This window comes from Zootoca vivipara, chromosome 8, assembly GCF_963506605.1.
Source record: "Zootoca vivipara chromosome 8, rZooViv1.1, whole genome shotgun sequence".
Classification (NCBI taxonomy): Eukaryota; Metazoa; Chordata; class Lepidosauria; order Squamata; family Lacertidae; genus Zootoca; species Zootoca vivipara.
The window spans coordinates 44,913,345-44,941,062 of NC_083283.1; the positions used below are offsets into that span (position 1 = coordinate 44,913,345).

A 27,718-nucleotide genomic window follows, 5' to 3' on the forward strand; every position below is an offset into this window, starting at 1 on the left:
CTCCCTAGGGAGACATCCGTAAGGGCTTCTCAGCATCATTCTCTGTGTTCACCAGAACAGACTCAAAAGCTGTCTCACTATTCTGTGACATTTTGATTGGCCATAATAAAGGGATTTTTTTAAAATTGAAAAAGTGGCAGCCTTGGCACACCAATGTAACTTACCTCTTCCTCTGCTTAGCTTATTTTGATGGGATTTCTCTGATCAAAACTTACTCATCTGGCATGCAGAGGATTAGCAAATAGTACAAATGGCTATAACAGAGCATAGCCAAAGTTTATGCAGTATATTTGTTGAAGAAACCCAACCCTTGAGACAAGGGGTTGGAACATACTAATAAGTACAAATTGGACCTGCAACAAAATGTTATAGTGTGAAGTTCAATTCAGGGGTGGGGGCAGCCAGCCAGCCATGCATTCCTCTAGAATCCGCCATTCTATTATTTGCCCCTCCCCCCCCAATTTTCCATCTCTTTCCAGTCATTTAGCATGCTCAGTCCTCACTGGGCTATTGTTGTTACTGTTGTTTTGGCTACAGAAGGATGCATAATTGAATTTGCTGTTGCTATAGGATATAGACAATTAAGGTTACCAATTCAGAGATTATCACTTGTCATTCAGCCGAATTCTATGTGCATTCATTTGTAAACCAGTTTTACTGAGTTTGGTGGAACTTATTCAAAGTACATAGGATTTCAGCTTTAGTGGCCAAATTATTCTAATTGTTAGTGTTGTGTTCCTGGGTGGAAAAGATCCTGATGTAGACAGTATAATTTTAATGATTGTACAGGCATCCTCAACTTTTTTTTAAATGCCCAAGATTATGATTATAGCACTGAAACAAATTGAAAAACCAAACAGCAAGTTTGTCTGTACGGAATGAACACTAAAGGAAACACAAATTTCAGGTCAGTGTAACTAGACGTTTTCAAATACTCCAAAATGGACAAACATGTAGAGAAGCCATGTCATAGAATGCTTAAGTCTAGGTATATGTTTAGACCAGAGCTTTCCAAACTTTTCATGTTGGTGACACACTTTTTAGACATGCATCATTTTGTGATACAGTAATTCAATTTTACTAGCAAACTGGAGGTTAAACTAACCCCTTTCCAGCCCTGGGAAGAGCGTGGGGAGTGTTCACCCGACACACCTACACACTGCAACTGACATACTGACGTGTTGTGACACACAGTTTGGAAAGCTCTGGTTTAGGTACATTCCTGGTATCTCCTTCCCTTTTTACAATTAAATGTTTCTTGGTTTTATTTCTTGCATGGGGGCTGCATGCACAGACCAAAGGCTTGTTCATAGCTGTACATTTAAGCACAACTACACTACATGTGTAAAGCAAGTTTTGAAGAACATATTGGTTTTGCACAGGCCAAAAGACAATTGGGTCAAATGAAACATTGAAGTCAACCTGAAAGCTGTACATTGTTAGTAACCACAAAAGCTATTGGAATGTGCAACCTGTATTTAACTTACATTAGTTGTTACACAACGGGTGGCGCTGTGGTCTAAACCACAGAGCCTAGGGCTTGCTGATCAGAAGGTCGGCAGTTCAAATCCCCGCAATGGGGTGAGCTCCCGTTGCTCGGTCCCAGCTCCTGCCCACCTTAGCATTTCGAAAGCACGTCAAAGTGCAAGTAGATAAATAAGTACCGCTCCGGCAGGAAGGTAAACGGCGTTTCTGTGCGCTGCTCTGGTTTGGCGGAAGTGGCTTAGTCATGCTGGCCACATGACCCGGAAGCTGTCAAACGCCGGACAAACGCCGGCTCCTTTGGCCTATAGAGCGAGGTGAGCACCACAACCCCATTGTCCGCGACTGGTCAGGGGTACCTTTACCTTTTTAGTTGTCTCCTATTGGAGAAATGATGGGCATGAATATTCATCAATGCATGTCTGCCACATCCAACCAATATTCAGTGTAAGCAGAGATACCGGTTAGTATAGTGCTTAAGAGACCAGGTTGTCTCACAATTTATCTGGGGTGCTGAACATAAATACCAACTTTTATTTCAATCTTCAAAGTTTGAGGGAGATACGACGTTGCAGTATGTTACCTTCTTTGGGTTCCCTTAATGTGGAGTTCAGGCTTGAATGTAGAAGAGTATCCTAAATATACACACCAGTTTGAATTCTGGCATCTTATTTTACATTTGAAATGTTGCATAATAATACATTTTCCTTCTCGCTCCTTGCAAACAGGTGCAGGGAATTGAGGTACGAGTTTAAAACACAGAATCATATTCTGAATATATCCACATGATAGCTCAATCAGCCCTGTAGCCAGCCACACCCTTGGTTATGCGAAACAGCTGCATTTCTAAGTGCAGCATTTTGGGAGCAAGGGGAATAGCATCAGCCAATCTCCTTGCCACTCACTGGTGGAGAGGATGTGAGGGCCAGGCCAGGAGAAGAGGAAGACACTCCTCCATGCAGAGAGTATGTTAACTTACATAATGGGCTACGTAACGTCAAGTTTACACAAAATGTAATATGAACACCAAGAATTAGATCACTGGCATATTTATTTGTTTCATTAAAAAAAAAGGATGTTCAGGATGCAGTGAACAAAGGGATACCAAAAGGTGTAATAAGTGGTTTGTTGGAATAGCAATTTCCCAACAAGTGTAAGTTAAGGGTTAACTGGTCCAGTGTTTTAAAGCCACTAGGTGCTGTAATACCAAGAACTGCTAACCTCTGGTTGCACCCTCTGGTGGCTGTTGCTTAGCAACTTGTCAGAGCAAAATTTATTTCCTTCAGGCTGTTTTTTAAAAAAAGAAATAAAATAAAAAAGCAGGTTCATTATGCTCTAGCTGCAGTAGTAGTTTCATTCTGTTGAAAGCCTGATTTGACCTGCTCTCTGGCTGCTTAACCCAAGGGGCTGTCTCCTGACAGTGTTATTTTCAGCAGTTTTACTGTTCAGCCCACCTTTTGATAACTCAGTGAAGTTTGCCAGGCTTTTCACATTCTGAATTCAGTCTGCTTTAGCCACTTCTGCTAGCACAGGGGAATATTCCTTTGACTCTGGCAGTGGGACAGCACATCTGAGGGGAGGAAGTTAGCACAGAACGCAGGACAGCCTGTGTGTCACACCCAGCCCTTTTCTTCGGTACCTCACTGTTGTCCCTGTCAGTCCCCACACCACCAAGGTCACCCTCCTTTAGAAAACTTGCCTTGGAGAAAACAATACTGTAGCAAGGGTGCATCTAGACCTCTCTGAAGCCAAACAGATGTCAGCAACATAGGCAAAAAGAACAAGGGATTACTAGCTGTCTAGTTCCTGAACACCCTTCCACCAGATGTCAAGGAAATAAGCAGCTATCCTATTTTTAAAAGACATCTGTAGGCAGCCCTGTTTGGGGAAGCTTTTTAATATTTATTGCTGTATTGTTTTAACACTCGATTGGGAGCCGCCCAGAGTGGATGGGTACAAATTAATAATAATAATAATTATTATTATTTCAAACAAATCTTTCAATAAAGAAGGCTATATCTGCAAAACAATCTCAGGCTACCATGTTTACTGCAGTTCTCTCAATGGGATTTTTCCCCACATATACTATAGCCAGTTCTCAACCCTCACAAGGAAGTGCTGTATAACTAGGTATACTACTTAATACCACACCAAGAAAAGAAGTGCTTCTTTGTGAGTTTCATGCAGTGTAAGACAAAAAAAGGAGGGGAGCAGTTAACAGCAAGCAGAGCTATATTTCATACCCACACATATATTTAAAGCGCTCTTATACAGTGGTACCTCGGTGTAAGTACACAATTGGTTCCGGAAGTCTGTACTTAACCTGAAGCGTACTTAACCTGAAGCGAATTTTCCCATTGAAAGTAATGGAAAGTGGATTAATCCATTCCAGACGGTCCGTGGAGTACTCAACCTTAGGCGTACTTAACCCGAAGTATGAGTGTAATTGGTTCTGGAAGTCCGTACTTAACCTGAAGCGTACTTAACTAGAAGTGAGCTTTCCCATTGAAAGTAATGGAAAGTGGATTACTCCGTTCCAGACGGGTCCACGGAGTACTTAAACTGAAAGTACTCAAACCAAAGCGTACTTAAACCGAGGTATGACTGTAATTTTTAACTGCTACGACTTTCCCCAAAGAATACTGGGAACTTTAGTTTGTTAAGGGTGCTGTAAATATTTCCGGGGGGGGGGGAAGCTGTAACAGTAAAGAGTGGTATGACAATGCTTTAAACACTTTAAAGGTATGATGTGGATACTTTGTGTGATTCTGAAGGAAGTGAGTTCACCTTTTAATTTCTGCCTGCTGTAAAAGTATTTCCCCCAGAATATTCTGGGGTGAGCATTCAAATGAACTCCCGCCCTTCAGAATCAGACAAAGCTTCCAAAGTTCAATTTGTTCTTTTCTTTCCAGAGTGGAAAGAGAACTTCCAGAGTAATTACACCTCTCATGTAATCCATGGTGTCGGTTATCTAGTTCAGGTTACTTGTAAACTAATGTAAATAATTTAGTGGTTTAGTTTAGGACAGAGGGTCAAGTCATTCTTAGAGTAGTTTTTATTACTGACTCTTTGCTGTCCTCCTATAGGAGAGGGATTCTAGAACTTTCCTCACCATCTTGGAGCACATGGTATCAGCATTATCATTTTTTAAAAAAAAACCCCTATGGCTGCCACTTTCAAAGATGTCCACCATGCTACACTATACATGTAGAAATGGCTTCATTAGTTTGCTCTCTCTCCCCAATTTCCCCAGCCTCATTTCTTCATTATTTCATGAGTTTGTTCTGCACTGCACCCCATTTCTTCTGAGTTCTGGTGTAAACTGGGGGATTTCGAAGGAGCAAATCTGTGGTCCAAAAACAATAGTGGCACTTTTACAGCCAGATTGTCTACAGCGATTTCCTCCCCCCTGAGAAAATAAACGGCTGAAATGATTAGCAATGCCCCCCCCCAAAAAATCAGTTCCAGAATTGTTATCATGCAGTTCCAGCATCTTTCCCCTCCCCTGTGTAACCACTGATCATGGTCATTGATAAAACACTGAGGGGAGGGAGCAATCTTGATGAGATTATGATTATCTTGGTGCACCAATTTACAGTCCTGTGATTCATTTCTGTTACTGCAAATACCCATTGAAAATGTTTTCAGGCTCAACTCATCATAGTCTTTCTATTCTAATTTATATGCTACCTGAGCAGGAGACCTCATGCATGTTTACTTGAAGGCAATGGCCACTTTGTTCGTTTAGGCAGAAGGTTGCAGCTTTAAGAAGCATCTAGCAATACGGTGTAGGAAGAACAACCTGCAGAGGATAGCATAAGTGTAGCACATGCTACACTTAAAAAATTAACAAAGGAGCCAAAGGTTGGAACACGAAAATATAGATGGAGGTGTATTTTAAATGAATCTTCCACCTTTAGCACAAAATTATTGGATAGATAGTATGGATAGTAAGTTAGAATACTTTTTTAGTCATAGTGGTAATGATTTAATAATTATGTTAGCAGCCTGATTTTGCATTTTATTCTCGTGTTGATAAGGGGAACACTACATTTAATAGCTTTGAACAGCATGAAAAATTACTGTATTCATTTTAAAGTTCCCAGTAGTTGAGTTTTTTCCTATTTAAGTGATGCTTTTTCTTAAGTGGCTTGGTGTGGTCTGCACATCCTGGGAAGCCAAACTATGGCTTGTTCTCACTGCACAAGTGGGAAGGCTCTCAGCTTCCTTTGCTCCTCCCTTTTATGCCCATGCCACACAAGGGTGGGGAACCTTTGGCCCAAAATTGGTTTGCCAGGTGTCTCCTATTGGTCTGCTTGTTGTTGTTGTTTAGTCGTTTAGTCATGTCCAACTCTTCGTGACCCCATGGACCAGAGCACGCCAGGCACTCCTGTCTTCCACTGCCTCCCGCAGTTTGGTCAAACTCATGTTTGTAGCTTCAAGAACACTGTCCAGCCATCTTGTCCTCTGTCGTCCCCTTCTCCTTGGTCTGCAGGCCCAGTTAAATCAGACGTAGGAAATCTCTTGTCCTCAGATGTTGTTGGATATCAACTTACATCAGCTCCAGGCAGTGGCCAATGGTCAGGGATGTTTGAAGCTGTAGTTCAGGGACATCTGCAGAGCCACAGGTTCCGCATCCCAGTGGTAAACCATAGGCAGTGGCCGGCAAGCCAGATTTTTGTCTTGAATTTTTGCTCTATTTGTTAGGGGGGCTTTGCAATGGTGGTGTAGGATTAGTAATACCGCTGCTAAATTATGAGTGTTAACACATCTGTTGGACAAATAAGTATTTAAATCCAAAATAAAAGATTTGGGAAAGAGCCGGTAGGAAGAGTCATAGTTAAGAAAATCCATTTTTATTAGATTTCCCCCCAAAAATTATTACAAAAGGAAAGTGGTTACAAATTATTTAAGTTATCCAGTGCAACATGGAAGCACCCTCTAAAGTTCCAACTAAAGTTCACAGGAATCTCCTAGACCTGAAGTTAGCAGCTGCAATGTGCTTGGCCCCCCAAAGTGACACCAACTTACACCATGTAAATGTAGCCAGTAGGGAGATGAGCTGCAGACTCCAAAGGAACAGAAAACAGGTCCTCCAAACTACAAGGTGCAAAATCAGGACAAGACACAAACATATCTACAAAACCCAAAATATATATACATTAAATAGTTGTGTTTAGGTACCATGATTTTCAGATGGATTTGTTTTTTCACTGACTTTAAATATTTATGGAAACAAAAGGATTTCTCAATTTGTAAAATGTTATTCCTCAAGTTATGTTTTTTGTTCCTTGCCTTTTGGAGAAAACATCACATTATAAGGCTGTCTTCTTTTAGGACGCTGGCAGGGAGCAAGGTCCTCTTTTATGTAACCTAAAAAAAAAGACAACGAAATTTCAACACATGATTTGGGCAAGAGAAAGCACAGTGCTGGGAGAAATTCCTGCTTATTTTAGTGTTAAGTGGCTTTTAAAATTTTTATATTAAAAATTGTTTAAAAAAGTGTCCATACAAAAAGTTTAATGTTAGAAGCAATATAATCATTACCATTTCCTAAAAAATAGTGGAGAAATATTAGCTTGGTCGGTACAGCCTAAGACTCTTAATCTCAAGGTTGTGGGTTCAAGCCACATGTTGGGTAAAAGATTCCTGTACTGCAGGGGGTTGGACTAGATGACCCTTGTGGTCGCTTCCAACTTTACAATTCTATGATTATATAATTCTGTTGATTTTATTTTTTTAAGTTTAAGGACTATTTTGAAAATAAGTTAAATGTTACTGGTTTCTCATTTCAGGAGTCCTACACATAAAATGGAAAGAATCTGTCCATTGTCTATGATAAAGCCTTTCCTCTTCCCCGAGGGGAGGTGTTGTAAGCAGGAATCACTGGAGTCCTGTGCCCGTGTCACGCACCCTAGCCAGCCAATCTGGCTGCCGGGGGGGGCGTGGTTTAGCTGTTAAAAACGGCCACAGTCACACAATTGCTGCCTTGTTGTTCCAGCTTCCTCGGATCACCCGCCCTCTAGGTTTTGCTTCTGCACCTGACCTTACTATGGACCTCAGTTGGTTGCCTTGGTTGTCCAAGGGGTCTGGCAGGAATTTTTTCCACTTAGCAGACTGGCACCAGCCACTTGGTTTTTCGCCTACCTCGGAATAAATCGTCACAACTTTGTAAGGTTTGGCGGTTAGGCATTGGAAAATGCGTTGTGTGTTGGAGGGGAGGTTGTGGCCATCACCTACCCCTGCCCTTGAAGGGTATTCCGTTAAAGGAATCCGGCGGCCGTGGTTCCTGTCCGAAGATAGGGCCATGGCATGACGCTCCAGTGGCTCTAGGGGAAAGCTTCCCATTGATTTGCATCAACAAGCTCCCCCTATAGGTTGTTAACCCTCGTGTGACTCCCTGTAGAGTGGGCAGGAGTCAAGTATAGTTGGTTCGGATCCGATGCCTAAGCCAATACCACTCACATTCTGGAACCAATAACGTTGTGGCCTTTTTTAGCCCATTAACCTAAAATGCTTGTGTCCATGTGTCTTATTTCATCACAAAGCGGGGAGCGGGGCCTCGACTCACAAATTTGTGAAATTATTTGCGCTCTTAACAATTTATTTGGTTATAATACATTTCTTTTAAAAGTTTGTACTTGAAATAAGCTTCTGATCCAGGATTACAAATAAGTATACAGTGGTACCTCGGTTTAAGTACACAATTGGTTCCGGAAGTCTGTACTTAACATGAAGTGAACTTTCCTACTGAAAGTAATGGAAAGTGGATTAATCCGTTCCAGACAGATCCGCGGAGTACTTAAACTGAATGTACTCAAACCGAAGCGTACTTAAACCGAGGTATGACTGTATTGGATTTCAGCCAGGAGTGATTAGGAAGCGTATGCCTGTGGAACTACCGCAACCAAACTATTGTGGTCAACATACCAAACAAGCAGGAAACAGTGTTATTTGGCATTTTAAGCTTCTTAACCGCTATTGTGGCACAGCTTATAGTTCTAGATGTAAGGGTAACTTTCTATGTTGAAAGAGGGAAACAATTTGCTAGTATACTAGAGTGGTTACAAAAATAAGCTTAAAGTGGAGGTGTTCCTGGTTCATTTTTCACCACAGTAATGGACTGATTGAGCGACACAAGTTACTATCACTTCAACTCAGGCCTGTGCCTGCAATAGGGAGATAATAATATTGGGTCTACCAAGTAAATATTTCTGAAAGTATGTTTGTGATGTGCCAGTACTTCCAGCACTTAGGAAAAGTGCTAAATAAATATTATCACTTGCTATTATTATAAAGATTAATGAATGTATGTATTAATATTTAATAGGATGCACAACTAATACATTTAAAACACTGATTAACTCTGATGAGACATTAATGATATTGCAAAAAAAACCAAGACTACCAGCACAATCCACTGAAATAAATGGCCAAATTCCAATTTATTTTAGCAGTCCTAGTTTAAGTTTCCATAGCACCCTAGCCAAGGCAATTATCTGGTACATACCTATGTCATACAAGCTGTCCTAGCTTTATTTATAAGAAATGTTTCTTTTGAGCAATAGTTTGACACACTGGGCACAATGCTTGTTATGCACCTGATGATGAAATGTTGCTTGGCTTAGGGTTTGAACATGGGGTATACTGAACATGGATTCAGTTTCCCCTACTAGCAAAATCCAAGTGAGCCAACTGGTACTGGCAGTTCTCTGCAGAAAGTTTGTGGGAGGTTTGGGCTTTGCCAGGTCCCTATGTTGGACATCCCTTGTACACAACAGGAAAGACTCTACCTGTCCCAAACAAGTAACGCCTGAGTCTTGTCTAGTCTTCCTACTAGTAAAACAGGTGACCTGAGCTCCAGATACAGGACGATTTGGCTCCCTGCTGTTCCATCTCCTCGCATAAAAATGTTAGTTTAATAAGTTGTTCCTTGTTGTGAAGCGCCACTGGCAGTGCAGAGTGAAAAAAGTTAGGCGCTGTTCTTAAGTACAGTACACCCACTTAGATAATGGCATTCTAAATAACTAAGAGTAACTTTGTGCTTGAAAGGCTTCCGCCATGAAAATTCTAAACTAAACAAGAGGTAGTTTATGAGGAAGTTGATGATCTGTAGATACTCTTTAAAAGGAAATGGGATTGCTATAGTTTTTTTCATGGCTTCCTGCATATGAAAGCAGTATAGCACTAATCTACTGGGAGATCATTTAATGCCTGGATTGCATTCAGATAAAGAATGCATGTATTGCAGCAAGTAGAAACTGATTTAAGGAGGATTCCACCAATGACTACTACTTCTGATTACATATACAGTGGTAAACTATACAAAACATATTTTTTCTTGAATATTTATGTGCTGAGTTTCTTTTTCTTTCCCCCACCAAACTATTTCACATTGGTCACATTTGCACATCATGGTAAACTATGATTGTTTACGACAGATGCACAGATGGCTCCTGTTTCATTGCCCCCATAGTGTGAACAAAAAACTACAAAATCCCTGACTTAGCATTACATTTGAACTATTTGGCTTATGCAAACCAAACAGAAAGCAGGAAGCAAAGAAAAAAACCCTTCCTTCACACTGTTGTTTGACTGAAACAAATCAAACCATGATCTCCAGTTCAGATTTAACACTAAGCCAGGCATCATTATTTAGTGCCAGGAAGGAGCCAAGCAGGTGTTGTCTATGTGTTCATAGCAAACTAGTAACTGGTTTACCGTGAAGTGCAATGCAGCCATTGTTTCTCATTCTGAAACATCAACGATCATAAGTTCTGTTATCAGGCAGGTGGGTAGCTAAGTAAGGGACCACTAGGTTAAGTATTTGAAATACAGTGGTACCTCGACTTACGAAGACGATCCGTTCCGCGGCGCTCTTCATAAGTCAAGGTTTTCGGATGTCGAAGCGCCCGTTCTGCGCATGCGCGAAACACGATTTTGCGCTTCTGCGCATGCACGGACCACGCATGGCGAAAAGACTTCCGGGGTTGTCGACTTCGTAAGTCGAAGCATTTGTATGTCGAGGTACTACTGTACTTTAAGAAATGTAAACATAGTGGGAGGAATTCAACCTCACACTAAAACATGTTCCACCAATGCAAGCATTTGTGCTTGTCCAGTGGAATGACCTCTCTCCTCCCTCTCAGGTGCTGTTCTGGTTTTTCTCCCAACCCTCTCAAAGCCAATTTTGACATACATAGGCAGGGGAGGGGGAAAGCCCCTCTGTGCTAACAGGAGCCCTTGTATGGGCAAAGCAAAGCAAAGATGTTTATTCGGCTGTACGCCCATCATAAAACACAACACAACAAAACAAATCAAATAAAAACCGCAGACTTGTATGGGCTCCTACTAGTTGAATCTTGCCCAGTTTCCCCCCAGTTCTGTAGGCTGGTACTGTAGATTCCTGTAATATTCAATACAACCCAATTGGCTGATAAAACAGCTTAGCCCGGACACCGAGATCCAGCGCCGAGGGCCTTCTGGCAGTTCCCTCACTGCGAGAAGCAACGCTACAGGAAACCAGGCAGAGGGCCTTTTCGGTAGTGGCGCCCGCCCTGTGGAACGCCCTCCCATCGGAGGTCAAGGAGATAAACAACTACCTGACATTTAGAAAACACCTAAAGGCAGCCCTGTTTAGGGAAGTTTTTAATCTGTGATATTTTAATGTATTTTGGTATTTGCTGGAAGCCGCCCAGAGTGGTGGGGTAAACCCAGCCAGATAGGCGGGGTATGAATAAATAAATAAATAAATAAATAAATAAATAAATAAATAAATAAATATAAACCTAAAGGAGCGTCTCCACCCCCATCGTTCTGCCCGGACACTGAGGTCCAGCTCTAAGGGCCTTCTTGCGGTTCCCTCATTGCGAGAAGCCAAGTTGCAGGGAACCAGGCAGAGGGCCTTCTCAGTGGTGGCGCCTGCCCTTTGGAACGCCCTCCCATCAGATGTCAAAAAGCAAAACAGCTACCAGATTTTTAGAAGACATCTGAAGGCAGCCCTGTTTAGGGAGGCTTTTAATGTTTAAGAAATTAGTGTATTTAAATGTTTCTGTTGGAAGCCGCCCAGAGTGGCTGGGGAAACCCAGCCAGATGGGCGGGGTATAAACAAATAATAATAATTTATTATTATTATTATTATTATTATTATTATTATTATTATTATTATTATTATATTTGTGAATGCACTTTCATATAAACTATCTCAAGGCAGTATACAGACTAAAAACACAGTATAACAATAAAAACATCAAACACAGTATAACAATAAAAACATCAAACGCAGCAGTTAGAGCTGGTTGGCAAAGAATCTCAGGTTTTAAAGTCCTGTCATAATCATACCGTTTTAAAAATGTGTCTAAAAATGATCATGCCTGCTGAACCTGTATCAGCAAGGATTAGCAAACTTGTGGCAAGGAGTTCCACGGGGCAGTGTCTGCCACACTAAAGACTCGGCCCCCGGTAAAGGCCAGCTGAACCTCAGGGGTCTAGGCGACCACAAAAACAGCCCCATCAGAAGATCTCAACGATCAAGTCTGAATATGAAGAAGAGAGATCTGTGTCTATTGGTTGACTGTACCACCTTTTTAGCCACTATTTCATATACTTGCCTCTTTCAACACACATCTGGGTGGATGGGAATCCGACTTCCCAGAAATTTTCTGGTGTATCAGGAGGAACATAGCGAGACCGATGCCTTGAACAGGCACCTAACTTCTTTTCCCTCTCCTCTTCTGGAAAATCTGCATAGTACTAAAGAGATATTGCAGAATATCAGTATTAAGAAATAACTCCTGAACCAGAATACCCAAAAAGGTGCCTTCACTTATCCCCCCAGGCACTCTTGGAAGAAAGTGGTTTTCAATCAAGGTTTAGGCCAGGGTTTGGCACAGAAACGGCGTTGGTTGATTACTTCTGTCAGAAGAGAGACCTCATGTCTATACTGATTCTAACAGGATAATATATTAATGTTCCCTTAGAATGGGATGCCTGTTGCCAGATTCTTATCCTTATTCGTGTATTATTTATTTCAGGATTTTAAAACAGGTGTTAAAAGTTTGGAACAGTTTCCTGCTTCAGGGTATTGAGTCTAGGCAACCTTTAGCTTCTTTGCAGTTTGATAGTTCTAAGGTTCCGAAAACAATGTGCAGTATCTTCCCACTGACCTGAATAACAGCTCCAAACTCACACATAAAGGCTCTCTAAGGAGGCTCCAGAATACTTCAAGAGGGAGTACATTTAATCCCCTTTGTGTCTTACTAAGATAATATGCTGTGCTTCAAGCCATGGTCCCTGTCAGAACTGTATGATACAGATATTGTGCAGTACCACATTGTCTATATTCAGAAATCTCTTTCTTAAAGCTAAATTCTTGCTTCAGTTGAACTAAAAATCTGACAGCTTGCAAATTCCAAACACTGAGGAATCATAAAAAGGGTCTAATATATAATGCCAAAAGGGGCATATCATGTAGGCAGTGAGTAGAAAATATCAGTTTCTGAAGAGCTTAGAAAATGTGTGGGATTTTAAAGGCTGGTTTACACATTCAAGTTCTTCATTTGATGACTGAAAGGATAAAATGCATGTGCAAAACAAACTTCACATATAAGACATTCACATATGGTAGCTCAGTTGGTAGAGCATGAAACTCTTAATCTCAGGGTCATAGGTTTGAGCCTCATGTTGGGCAAAAGATTCTAGCATTGCAGGGGGTGGACTAAATGACCCTCGTGGTCCCTTCTAACTCTACAAATTCTATGATTCTGTCTCACACCCCATTATTTTGGTGCAATGCTACTGCTGAAATTCCACCTGCCTTTGTGAAAATAGTCTACTTGGATTGCTTATATTAAAAGTCTCTTTCTATAAGTGTTTTAAAATTCTGCCTTTATTCTTAACATTTCTTCATTATAAAAGAGATTCCCCATGTGTTTCCAATCTCACTACTATGAGTAACTCACCAAAATCTAACAAGAAACAAGTTCCTAAAGAGAAGTCCTGCACTGCGCAGAGACAGGAAATTAAAATTGTTCACACACAGCTCTTGGCACAAGACACAGAGCTGCTTTTATGTCCCTTTCTTATTATTCTAGGCTTCTGGATTTCACATATTTTGGAACAAAATTAAGCTTCACAGCAGGCTATAGATTAAGCTGTGTGCAATACAGAAAGGTATCGCAAAGTTTTTATTAGGTTTGTATTAAGCTCCTTATTTTTAAATATTTAATTTCAGAAACATACTGTTGTTGGTTTTTTTAAAAAAATTTTTTTAGGAAGAATAGATAAGAAAGATGGTTAAAAATACAAGTTAAAAACAGTAAGTGATCTCTTACATAGTATAAGTCTCATCTATGCTCCCCAATAAATTGTAGAATACATTAATGAATGAATTACATGTGCTCTTAAAGCCAGAGTGGATTTGATTTAAATCAAGTAGATTTAAATCACGATTTAAACTACTAGTCAGTAAGGCTTGATTTAAATCATTTTTTTACTGAAAGGTTCAACCTTGCTGGCATTCTCTTAATATTTACAACCAGAGGAAGGTTTCATTTTTTGGAATAATAAATTTTCAGAGTAGTTTTTACAGTTACACCAAAAATTACTGATTTGGTTATACTATCAGAAATACATAGACAGATAATTATGAAATTATTATTTATATTTGGACAACTTTTCTGTTGTACTTTATTGGAAGGAGTCCTTAATAACAACTTAAACATTTTTTTTAACTAAAACAATAACATTATAGCATATGTATTCATGTTTGTTAACCAATGTGGTTAAACAATTTTTTTATTAAAAAACACACAACTTAGACTGAGTTTTAGCACATATGAAAAACTTTAAACAAATCCTTATTTCCTGATGAATAGCCTTTGGACAATAATGTAACTTAAATAGAAAACTATCTGTAGAAAGATTTTGTAGAAAGATCTGTAGAAAGATCTGGTTTAAATTTAAAAATCTGATTTTTATGATTTTTAATCATAAAAAATAAAATAAAAAATCATTGATTTTTATCCACCCTGTTTATAGCATAATTAGATGTAACAAGTTATTTGATGCAACGTAAGACTGGGGGAAATGCTTAAAGTAGAAAAGCAGTGTATAAATTATTCATATGTATTATTCTCTTGTGGTGATAAATGGTCAATTTCTTAGTATGGATTTTTTTTGGGGGGGGATACTAAAACTATGCAGGGAGTGTCTAGGGCTCTCTTCCAACTGCAGCCCCCACCCCATCCAAATAGCAACTTCTGAAGTCAGGGGCTCCTTGGAAGCATGAGTTAAAAACTGTAAATCTCAAGTTGCAGGAGACCCTGTGCACCTATAGAGGTGTCCAGGAGATTTCACAGGCATTTTCAGTTTTAATCTATAGTCTATTTTTGCACTGTTCGAAATCAGGAGTCTTTATTGCACTCTGTTATTTCCATTTCTTCCCAATACATATTATAGTCAAGCACAGGGGTAGGCAGCCTAATGCCCGTGGGCGGGATGCGGCCCAATCACCTTCTCAATCCAGCCCGCGGATGGTCCAGGAATCAGCATGTTTTTACATGAGTAGAATGTGTCTTTTTATTTAAAATGCATCTCTGCATTATTTGTGAGGCCTGCCTAGTGTTTTTACATGAGTAGAATGTGTGCTTTTATTTAAAATGCATCTCTGGGTTATTTGTGGGGCATAGGAATTCATTCATCCCCCCCCCAAAAAAATATAGTCCGGTCCACCACATGGTCTGAGGGACGGTGGACTGGCCCACAGCTGAAAAAGGTTGCTGACCCCTGGTCAAGCAGGTAGCTAAATATTCAAAAATAAGGCTCATGCATGCCTTGGTTAAATGCACACTGCACCATTTCATCAGCTATGCTACAGATATATGTCTCTGTATATGAAATTCATGAGATACCTAAATTATTCTATTGAAAAAACAGAATGAGGTTCATGATATCAAGGGAAAATAATTAACTTACTATTTCACATTCCTTACAAGTGTGTCCAGGTAATTTTTTCCTTTCCTCTTTTTTACGGACCACCTCAATGTGAGGAAAATCTAATACCGTGTTCCTTCTGGAAAGTAAACAGAAATTGCAAGATCTAAACAAGGATGCAAATATTATTTTTTGCATAAGAAAACTATCATTTACTTATTACCTGCCTTTTACCCTAAGGTCCCAGGGTGAATTCAGCATTAAAGCACATTATTATATACAATTTTACACCTTAAAACTATTTAAGACAACTATGTTGGTTTAATCAAGTTGCTTTAGCAATTTTGGTTTTGCTGTTGCTTTATGATGAATTATAAAACATAGCGGTACTTAAAAATGGGATCTATAACCATTGTGGCAGCTAACTTAAATATTGTGCAGCTGAATATTTTGCTATTTTTTATGTTTACTGCTTTTTTCATGTTTATATAACTACGGTAATGAAAGTTAAGAACAGATGGCCACTGTAATTGTCATTCAAATCCTGTTCACTTCAAAAGGATTTGACCACAGTATTATTTTAGGTATAATGGGCATCCCCAAACTGCGGCCCTCCAATGTTTTGGCCTACAACTCCCATGATCCCTAGCTAACAGGACCAGTGGTCAGGGATGATGGGAATTGTAGTCCAAAACATTGGAGGGCCGCAGTTTGGGGATGCCTGCACTAAATGCTGTTAATCTCTGTTCATCTTTAAAAGGTGCTGAACAAGACAATGGACAGAGAGGCTTTGAAGGAACGGTAAGGATCCCATGTTAATATAACTGAATGTAATGCAAGATATATCCCTATGTCTTTCATCTTCTTCATTCTCCACAAACTGGAAACAGATATATGTTTAATCTACAATCAACTAAAATAAGGCAGTGCATTTTTACACCCAAATTACATTCTTTATAACTCTTCCCAAAGTTTACTTGATCTTTTTCAAACTATGACATCCCAGTTCTGCCACGTAATCACTTGAAGAAAAACAAGCGAATGATCTTTTTTTATATACAGAAGAGGTCTGGTCGCCTTAAAGATGATTTTCACAAGCATATGGTATGTACCTTTCATCACTTTTATAATATGATTCCACAAAAGCCTTCTGTTTGGTTTTATCTTGTTTGTCTCCATGCCCTGAAAATATAGAACACGTCATAAATTTAAGTAAACAACCTTGGCCACAACCAACTACAATATAGATTCCTCAGTACCGTGGGACCTCGACTTATGAGCTATTCGACATCCAACGTTTTCGAGTTACGAGCGGAAAAAGTGGCCATGCGCTTACAATTTTTTCGACATCCGAACGGAAAACCTGTTCGCGGCTAGATGCAGTTTCCTCGACTTACGAGTTTTTAGATACGGTTTCCTCGACTTACAAATGTTTCCGTTTCCAATGCATTCCTATGGGAAACCGCTTTTCCTATGGGAAACTCGACTTACAAAGTTTTCGACATATGAGTGTGCATTCAGAATGGATTAAATTTGTAAGTTGAGGTCCCACTGTACTTGAAAACAATGATAATTTCTCTTAAACACCTAGATCTTTTAAACGATAATGACTTGGTTTCGAATTAGTCCTCCTTGAATGGCAGGGCTCCTTCTCCTTAGAGGGAATTGGGATTCAGTACAGTCCTGCTAGGGTACATGGGTGGTGCAGATTTTTTGATAGGCTTCCCTTCCTTCTGCAACCCCCTATGCTGCCTCAAACTGCTTTGGGAGGGTCCCTCAAACATCTGGGGCAGATTTTCAAGGGAAGAGGAGACAGCTGAAAACTGTCACCTACTTTTAGCAGCAGGAACATCCCATTAGTGCAGGCATCCCCAAACTGCGGCCCTCCAGATGTTTTGACCTACAACTTCCATAATCCCTAGCTAACAGGACCAGTGGTCGGGGAAGATGGGAATTGTAGTCCAAAACATCTGGAGGGCTGAAGTTTGGGGATGCCTGCATTCGTGGAGGATCACTCACAAACAGCTCTCCTAACTAAGGTTCTGCTAGCAGGACCATCCATGGTTGAAATCCTATGTGCATTGAAAATAAAGCTGCAACTCATCCTCACCCAATGTTGGCAGTGAATTACAAGTCTAAAAACAAATACATACTCTGTAGGCTTTTCTTTACTGTTGATATTTCCTTATTTTCTTCCTCTTCCTCTTGACAAGACTCCCTGTTGCTACATCGTAGGACATTGTCATCTTCTAGATAGGATTCATATTCTTCATATGATGTCCGATCAAATATTTCTGCTAAAGTGTCATTTCTTCTCTTCTCTCCTTTGACAAATGTGAGCAACAATTATTACTAGCATTATTCTTGGCACCTTGAGCTAAAAAGCAGCATGATCTATTTGAATATTTAGTAGCAGATGAATAAAACCAATCAGGTTCTAAAACTAGCTTTGTTATTTATTAATTTAAGGCAGGCATCCCCAAACTTGGCCCTCCAGATGTTTTGAGACTACAATTCCCACCATCCCTGACCACTGGTCTTGTTAGCTAGGGATGATGGGAGTTGTAGCCCCAAAACATCTGGAGGGCCGAGTTTAGGGATGCCTGACTTAAGGCATGCCATCTTGATTATCTGTATTAGAAAGATGGACCAACCCATGACTTAAATAAGCTTCTTGGGAATGTCTGGTAAATACTAGTATATAGGAACAGAATAATGACAATTTTAAATCTTCTTCCTTGGCATTATTCAAATTTGTATCCTAAAAAGTGAGGTATAAATAGCTGTAACAAAATAGTTTCTTAAGTACCTGCAGGGAATTGGGGGTGGGGTGGGTCTTACCTTTAAATATGAACTGGCTGGGGGCTTTTCTTTATTTCATTTTTTAAAAAGTTTTGCTGCCAGTTTAGGCTGTGACTTTGCTGCCCTCAGCAGCCTGGCAAGCTTCATTGCAACATTCTGACTGGGACATTCCATCTCAAGAATGCCACAAGGCTGCACAGAGCAGGGTAAATATGTTTTGTTGTGTGTGGGTTTGCTGGTTTTTGTAAACTAAATAAATAAGAAATACCTCAAAGCATCTCAACTCTAAAGGTAAGAGCAGCCACAATTTTTAGAATTCTCTTAACCCCAACTCACTAAAAACTTTTACAGGAGACCCAGTTTTTAGTTATCATTGATAGTGGTGGCACCTGAATAATTAAGTGGACCTTAATTATCCCAGCTACAAGTATTTAAAGGCTTTTATAGGTCAAGTCTGGGGACCCAGGTGGCGCTGTGGTTAAACCACTGAGCCTAGGAGGGCTTGCTGATCAGAAGGTCGGCGGTTCGAATCCCTGTGACGGGGTGAGCTCCCGTTGCTTGGTCCCAGCTCCTGCCAACCTAGCAGTTCGAAAGCATGTCAAAATGCAAGTAGATAAATAGGAACCGCTACAGCGGGAAGGTAAACGGCGTTTCCATGTGCTGCTCTGGTTTGCCAGAAGCGGCTTTGTCATGCTGGCCACATGACCTGGAAGCTGTACACCGGCTCCCTCGGCCAATAATGCGAGATGAGCGAGCAACCCCAGAGTCGCTCACTACTGGACCTAATGGTCAGGGGTCCCTTTACCTTTTTATAGGTCAAGTCTAGCATGTTGAATTCCACCCTGAAATGAACTATTTACAAGTGAAGATCAAAAAGAAGCAAGGTTATATGTACTGGCTATTACTTCTGAAAAGTAGACAAGCTACCACGTTCCAGGCCTGTTGTAGTTTTTGAACTGTCTTCCAGGATAGCTGAGCATATAGTACATTACAGCAGTACACTTGAGAAGCTACCAGACTGTACAGGACTCTAATCATATAATTCACCTCCATAAGAGACACATAGCTACCAAGTTAGACAAAGCTCAAGAAACATATACCAGGCCATAGCTTACAACATTGCTGGGTCCAGAAGACTATAATAAGTACTATGGTTCCTTATGGGAGAGTTATAAGGCTATAAAGCAGGGGGAGAACACACGCTTATTTTCTTTCCATCATCCCTTCTTAAATGCTAACCAGGAAAGTCATCTTGATACATGGGCCAGCCATGCAAAGGAGCCTGTAATTATTATATTCAGTTTTTCACTTGTTATTAAAACAAACAAAAATAACTTACTTGAACTGTTTGCTTCTTTATGTTCTTGATTTTTCATTCTTACTAGAATACTATCACTGACATATGTATAGTCCATGTCTACAGTCTCTGCTTCGGTTCTTGTTTGGATCCCTTCCTTTTAGGCAACAGTCACAAAACAATTATGTCATCAATTTGTTTAGGATATTGCAGTCAAATACGTATTTTAAACTTCTATACCAGAGCAAATGCCAGGAACAAAAAAGTGTTCAGACTGTGGATCACATTTTAAGATTCTGCAAGAATCCTTTAGTAGCGCCATCACTTGCGAGCTGTGTAACATGCAAGCTGAAAGATCTCTGATCTAAACTTCAGAATCTTCCATGATTCACCAGGCCTGAAAATATTCTTCAAATCATTCTACAAAACTAGTCTATAAACTTCCAAATACCGAGGATCTATCACATAAATGATAGAAGCAAATGTACTAACTCAGTTTCATGTTAGCAGATGAACTACAGGTATTTAAAAAAAACACAAAACAAAACTGAATGAGCCTCTTTTTCAGTGAAATATATAATACTCCCTCTGTAAGATACAGGCAAACTTTCCTGAGTAAGACTCAAGAAAATCTGAATATCTTTTTCTTAATGAATTATCTTTCTATGGATAAACAATTTTCACTTGCCTTCCCAAGCTGGTAGAATTATACAAGAGAAACTCAGAAACTGCGTATCTGAATTAGCTTTTGAAGCATTTGCAAGACCAGGAACTAAGTTTACATTTTTCTATTGTTTCTGAAACTAACATTACTTGAAAATAGGGACCATTCTAGTCTTGCTTTATTCTGAGTAAAGCATAAAAGGTTAATAGCCATAAATAATATTTTGGTTCTGGGAGCTTAGTGATAGTCATACTGTAAGATTGCTTACTTTTGCATCTATCAGAGTAACATCCATTTTGTATTGGGAAAGGTCAGCTCCTGGGTCTATGCTCCACTGTACATTTTCCAAGGATGAATTATCTTCAAATGAAGAGAGAATTGATTTGTAAAAGAAACAAATGTTCTAAAAGTCTTAGAATTCTAAGGATATGCACATCATAAAAACGAGACAAATAGTGACTATTCCAGATTTCAACTGCTACAAAAGGGCAAATTTTCAAAGGTATCCTCAAGATCGATGAAAAAGTGTGCCAGCCCTGGAATTGGCACCCCTATTTTCCATTTCATTACTGTCAATAGAAGGGTGGCTTTTTGTTTCAAGGCTGACTGAGCCAAAAACCTTGCGGAAATCCACCCCTTTTGCCCTGGCTGAAGCAAGTTGACAGGATTATGGATGCAGCAGACACTCACTACAGATCTGTCCCTAATGGGTATGTAGGATCTCTGTTAGATGATGGTAACACCAATAAAAGGGTAAGACAAAGAACACCAATGTTCTGATATTTCAATAATATGATGAGTTACAAGGTACCTTGTTCCTTGTGCAGATTTGCAGCTTTTTTCACTCTGCAAGGATTTGGTTGAAGCACAGATGCTGGCTCACCTACTGCAGTTTGCAACCTTATCCTCTTATTTGTTGGTTTATGGACACCAGCAGCCTACCGACACAATTACAATGTTAAAAACCTTTTGCCCAAATATTTTGTCTGTGCTGCTCATAATTCACATTAGCCAGCTGTATCAGTCTCCTGATCCCCCACCCTAGAAGTACAAATAAGTAGCAAGAAAGTTCCTCCGGCAAATGTTGCGTAATTGTCAAGTGAACTCTCTCTTTGGCAAATAAGCAAAAGAAATGCTACCGTTCCCTGAAAAGTTAAGGTGATTATTTATGTTAGGCAACAGTGTTGCTCACAAACTTACCTTCATATCTTCAGAGAGGTCTGATTCCAGGACGTCATTTGCTGGATTACAAAAGGCAGTGATCTCTTCTTTTATTTGTACTTGAGGTTCTCTCTCCAGGGATGCTTCCTGTACACAGGGATCCTCTGGTGAATCTTGGCTCATTAGATAACCAACGATGGTTTTAGATGAATAATCTTTCACTGGTGGTTGAAAAACATCACAAAGAGTTGCCTGCCTCAGCCTAGTTTTGGAGCTCTCAGCACTTTTTTCTTGACAGCGAAAACCCGAAAAGCGATCAGATAAATCTAAAGGCTTATCAGTTATATTATCTCTATTGATAGAAGGATTGTCTGCATGGGAAGGGAAGGCATTTTCTTTTTCAGAGCTGATCACATGCCCACTCCTTTCATCAGGTTTCTTCCTTTTAGGGCATCGGCTGCCTAATTGTTTCTGTGATGGAAGAAGGAAGTCACTCTTGCCTGTCTCATCTTTATCTAAATGTGTGTTGGTCACACATGTTATGGGCTCATCTGCATTCTGTTTCAGAACCACTTGCTTACCAGTTGGAGCCTGGCTGATAACCGAGGTTATTTCAGTCCCAGGGTTAAGCGGTACAACAAAAGCAACATCTTCAGATACTGATTTCACTTTCTCAGATCTGGAATAGGAAGAATTGTTGATGGAGTTGTTTTTCAGATTTGACTTACGTCCTGTTGCTGACACAGATAAGGAAAGACTTGTACTGAGGCCCAAGCTGCTCTTCTTCACATTTGCAGAGGCTCCAAAAACAGGAGAAGGTACCTTAGAATCCCAGTCTATAAGTGGAGAAGCATCCTCAGGTGGATCTGAAAACCTGAATAGTTAAAAGTTGGGGGGGAAAATTTCCGCAAATGTGAACTAGTACAAAAAACAAACTAGTCCATTGAAAAAAAAGTAACATTCAGCATAAGGCTGTAAATGTTATTGTATATACTCGAGTATAAGCCGAGGCACCTAATTTTACCTCAAAAACTGGGAAAACCTATTGACTAGAGTATAAGCCGATGGTGGGAAATGCAGCAGCTACTGGTAAATTTCAAAAATAAAAATAAATACCATCCTATGCCTTTCCTAGCTGTCGGCGGCGGGGTGGGGGGAGAAGCAACGAGGAAGGATCCCTTCCTCGCCACTTCTCCCTCCCCGCCGCCTCACACAGAGCAGGCATAGGACGGGGTTTGGAGAGTTGCAGCGCAGCGCTCCTCCGAACCCCCGGTCCTGTGCCTTTCTCCGCCGTCACCTGCCTCACTCGAGTATAAGCCGAGGGTGGCTTTTTCAGCACATTTTTTGTGCTGCAAAAGTAGGCTTATACTTGAGTATATTTAAGAGAGGGATTAAATTATCACTCTCTTCTGAAAGACTGGATTTATTGTCAGAAACATCAACATAAGCAGAGCTGGACACACTCTACACTAAGAAAACCCTGATTTTGAACAAAGGTTGGAGTGTAGGGTCAATAGAGGTAACGATGAAAGGTAAGTAGGTTTGTTCAATATCCTGCTCAAATATCCTTGGGTTTCTGAGTCTTTAGCACAAGGGTAGAGAAGCTTTAGCCCTCCAGATACTGGAGGGCCCATCAGCTCCAGGTAGCATGGCAAAGGATGATGTGAGATATAGTCCAATAACAAATGGAGGTCCACAGATTCCCCATCCATGCTTTAGCACAGTGGTTCCCAACAGGTGGTCCGGGGACCCCCAGGGGTCCGCGAGCTATGCCAGAGGGGTCCGCAAGATGCTATTAGAATAAAAAATATATTAAATATATTTCGTATGATAACAGATTTTTTGTTTTGGCCGCTTCCTGCATGAGCAGAGTCTAGCGCAAAACTAGAATTAGATGAGGCAGTAGTTCTGCTGTATGCTGTTAGGTTGCGCTTTACAAACACTACTGTTTAGCAAAGAGGCAGCGCACGCATTCTAATAACGCTCTCCTCCCCAAGATGCTTTGCGCGCGTCGGCTTCATTTGTGCACTACTGTGCAGGTACCCTGTCTTCTCCATTCCCCTCCCTCCTCCCTAGACTCTTATAAAAAGACTCTTAATTTGGCTCTCACTTTTTAATTTTAGGATTAGGAATTAATGGGGGTCCTTGTCACAATAGCGGCTCGATGAGAGGTCCTTGAGAAAATTTTGTTGGGAACCCCTGCTTTAGCAGATGCTGCCATGAAGTTTTAACCTTCTGTCCATATTTATTATGCCTTTTTGTAGTACATCAAATAGGGGCCCTGAACTTTTAAAGAGGTACCATAAATGGTTTATTATTTTAGAAACTTCAAATATAAACATTATAGGGTGTGTGCATTAAAAAAATACACAAGTAGGAATAAGACCAGGATTGGTCCTTATGGTGGCATCTGGCATATTACCAAGTACTTCTATTCAGAGTACAAAATATTGGCAGGGAAACCATATTAATCTTATTACATGGCGTATACAGTGGTACCTCGGGTTGCAAACGCTTCGGGTTACAAACACTTCGGGTTACAAACTCCGCTAACCTGGAAGTAGTACCTCGGGTTGTGAACTTTGCCCCAGGATGAGAATGGAAATTGCGTGGTAGCGCGGAGGGAGGCCCCATTAGCGAAAGCGTGCCTCAGGTTAAGAACGGTTTCGGGTTAAGAACAGACCTCCGGAACGAATTAAGTTTGTAACCCGAGGTACCACTGTATTAAAAATTCAGATATTGTCAGAAAATCTAAGTATGCTATTTTCTAACAGATTATACTCTTTCAAACTAAAATGTGGTAAGTTTTCTTCACTATTATATTAAATATGTTATGATATATTACTATAATAAACATTTATACCAAAATTTATTCTATGAAAGTCCATTTAGCTTCATATGTAAAATATTCATTTCTATTTTTTTTAAAGAAAATTCTAAGACTTACTCCACGTTGTCACCATTACTTTTAGGAAACACATGAACCAACTGTTTTCTGAAATCTCCCTGTGCTTTATTCCGAGGTTCCTATGAAATAATAACACCACTTTACATATTTGCAACTTCTGGTATGGCACATTTTTTAAAGAAGCTCAAAATGCACACATTCATATTTAATTCCATGGCCATGGATTAGCCAGGCCTATGTTGACAGAACAATCAGCTTGAAGAAAAAGTAGAGGCAGGTTTGTATGCAAACCCCAGATTTGCTGAATGGAGAATTGAGAATGAAGCACCTGGTTGTGCATGTAGTTCTCTGTCAAATTCTGGATATGCTCAGAAAAGCCTGCTTCTTTGAGTATAGTTCCTTGAGCTGAATTAGTGTGATGGCACTCAGTTTATCTGATAAAAATTTTATTTAACCAATTATGTTCTGAAGCTATAGCAAAGGGATCCCATTAAATCAAATCCCTGCAATGATCGAGTTATATTTCACCAACCAAGAAATATGAGTAGCAATTCTAAAAGATATGGTTCTATACCACCTTCATGCAATTTATTTCCAATTTACCATGCAAAAAATAAAATTAAAATGTTCAGCCTCCGAAGACATAAGTGCGACATACATTTTTGAAAACCAACATTAATTCCCAGTAATGAAAAATTACAAAACGAACTGTAATTTTCATTTTCATTTAGTTTTTGACACAATAATTGGATAACAATGATTACACAGCAATTTATACACAGTTGATTGTCTCATCCGCTGTCATTAGCAGTTGGTTGGTGGTACTTTTTGCCAATATAAGCAAAAGAAAAATTGGTTTTCCCTATGAGAGTTTATTTCCCAGCTAGATTTTTGTGGCAGAATGTGAAAACAGTACTCACTGGCTCATCAAGTCCAAGTGTTTCTGCAACAGCTACTGCCAAGGTAAATGGTGATCTTGTAGCAGTGCGCTGTCCTGCTATTTTTTCGTCTGTACAGATGGAAAGAAGAAATCAGTAACTCAAAGCATGCATGATAAAACATATTTCACTTTTGCTAGTACAATGGGATTAGGTTTAAAAAAGAGGTCCATAAATTGAGAATTGTGCAGTAATAGAAGTATTATTTCTTCCAAGGTAATTAATTCAGCAGAACATTTCTGAATCCTTGATTTTTAATTTTAAACCTATTTCTCAAATGCTCAAGTTAAGAAACAATTTAGACAAACATAATAGTATTTAATAATATGCAAGTTTGCAGGAGCCGTCTCTTTAGGTTCCTGGTTTCTATTCAACTCTTCCCTATAGCTTTGAAGGATGAATGGTTTCCTCATAAGAGTCGGCAAAATGCTCGGGCAAATGGGCAATCTCCAGGATTCCTGAAAGGGCTGCTAGTCCTGGGGTCATAAAAGTAAAGGGACCCCTGACTATTAGGTCTAGTCGTGACCGACTCTGGGGTTGCGGTGCTCATTTCGCGTTATTGGCCGAGGGAGCCGGCGTACAGCTTCCAGGTCATGTGGCCAGCATGACAAAGCCGCTTCTGGCGAATCAGAGCAGCGCACGGAAACGCCGTTTACCTTCCCGCTGTAGTGGTACCTATTTATCTACTTGCACTTTGACGTGCTTTCGAACTGCTAGATTGGCAGGAGCTGGGACCAAGCAATGGGAGCTCACCCCGTCGTGGGGATTCGAACCGCCGACCTTCTGATCGGCAAGCCCTAGGCTCTGTGGTTTAACCCACAGTCCACCTGCGTCCCTGAGTCCTGGGGTCATATGTTCCCTCTAACGAAGAATAAACAGAGCAAAGGACCGTACAGAGCACTTTTCACACTGAGGGCTTTTCTTATTTATTCAATTCCATTCATGAATCACTCCCCATAAAATACCTCAAAGCATCAAACATCAACAATTAAACAATTCCATATGCAAAAACAAAACAGAACAAAATTCAGATCAAATACAGATATGAACTTGGATAAAGATATCCACTAAAAGCTTCATTTATTTTAAATATTTATAGACTGCTTAATTTTTTTTAAAAAAAAAATCTATAAGCAGTAAAAAAGAAAAATCTTCAATAGTACTGAGTGATTACCAAGGAAAACTGACTGTACTCCTTTCCACTATCACTAATTTAAATATATAATGGCAAAATTTGCTAAATTTACGTGATACTGGGGAGAGCTGTGGGTCACAGGTATCAGCCACCAAAACTTCTTCTTCAGGACAGACATCCCTTTGGGTGGATGAAAGAGGGATCTTCCCAAGCTCTAGAAAGAGAAAAATAAAGGTCATAATCAGATATAGCATCTTTATAAAATGAAGTTTATTTATGGCATCCTACAGGAATTCCTCCTTAATATCAATGGTAATTCTCTGCCTTGTGCTTGACCAAGAGCTTCCCCTTGCCTAGAGGTATTCTCCCCCACATTCAGATCCAGAAACAGAGCGAGCAACAGTGCCCAGCTCAGGAGCAGCTCCTCTCATACAGTTTTCCCCTCTGACAACTGACCTGATGGGAGTTAAGACTATTCCTTTAAAATAACTGGCTCTGTTTGTGGGTATAACAGGATGGAAATACTTTTATTGTCCATTAGGTGGTAGTCTGAGACAGTTAGTAAAGAAATTCAGAACCGTTTCCTAAAAGGAAGGATTCCGAACTGTATATTTTTATATTGTATAAAGGGGACCTCCTTCAAACTGTAATTATTCTTAGCATTTTTAGCAGGGAAATAGATTTTGAAAAAGCGTACTATGAGGTCTTCCTGCCTGTTCCGAATCTGGACCCTTTTGTTCTGTGTACTGGACATGTCTTTTCTCCTGTTTTCGGCGCAGTTGATTAACCATTGAAAGTGACTGAACAGGTGAATCTGGAACGAACTCTTCCGTGTATTGTTCTTGTTCCCTAAGAAAAACAAACAAAATTAATGTGAAGCCTACTGTAAATACTACGGTATAAAAAACAGAAAGGGTTGATCTGTCAAGAGTGCATTAAGGGTCACTGGGAATTGGTATCTGAAGAAGTGTGCATGCACACAAAAACTTATACCCAGAACAAACTTAGTTGGTCTCTAAGGTACTACTGAACAATTTATTTATTTATTTATTTTGACTGCGTCAGACCAACATGGCTACCTGCCTGAATCTGGAAATGTAGCCTTAGAGAAGGCAGAAATAGTCCTTTTAAATTCTGGAAAAAGAGTGGCACTGTTGCTTAGAACAGGCATAGGCAAACTCCGGCCCTCCAGCTGTTTTGGGACTACAATTCCCACCCCCCCTAGCTAACAGGACCAGTGGTCAGGGATGATGTGAACTGTGGTCCCAAACAACTGGAGGGCCGGAGTTTGCCTATGCCTGGATTAGAAGGAGGGAACCTGGCAGAAGGTGCTAATAAAAAGGCAAGTGGTGGACAGAACAAAGAATGTCTTGGCAGGTTGAAGCTAAAATAAGTGGCT

General features: G+C 40.1%; 1 protein-coding gene across 6 annotated transcripts in view; it reads right to left on the bottom strand.

Annotated features, from left to right (window-relative positions):
• Positions 1-3,519: 3,519 nt before the first annotated feature.
• RBBP8 (RB binding protein 8, endonuclease) overlaps positions 3,520-27,718 on the bottom strand; it is a 44,101-nt gene continuing 19,902 nt past the window's right edge. For 5 of the 6 annotated variants that reach the window (XM_035125551.2, XM_035125555.2, XM_035125554.2 and 2 more), the window contains exons 7-19: positions 27,017-27,168; positions 26,432-26,533; positions 25,167-25,255; positions 24,286-24,365; positions 21,378-22,212; positions 20,989-21,115; positions 20,446-20,537; positions 19,556-19,670; positions 17,568-17,738; positions 16,527-16,596; positions 15,457-15,553; positions 12,093-12,234; positions 3,520-6,855 (exon numbers count right to left, since the gene is read on the bottom strand). In XM_035125551.2, coding sequence (XP_034981442.1) covers positions 6,758-6,855; positions 12,093-12,234; positions 15,457-15,553; positions 16,527-16,596; positions 17,568-17,738; positions 19,556-19,670; positions 20,446-20,537; positions 20,989-21,115; positions 21,378-22,212; positions 24,286-24,365; positions 25,167-25,255; positions 26,432-26,533; positions 27,017-27,168 — 2,170 coding nt within the window. In that variant the 3' untranslated portion in view covers positions 3,520-6,757. The remainder of the gene's footprint in view (positions 6,856-12,092; positions 12,235-15,456; positions 15,554-16,526; positions 16,597-17,567; positions 17,739-19,555; positions 19,671-20,445; positions 20,538-20,988; positions 21,116-21,377; positions 22,213-24,285; positions 24,366-25,166; positions 25,256-26,431; positions 26,534-27,016; positions 27,169-27,718) is intronic. The other variant, XM_035125556.2, reaches the window with a different exon arrangement.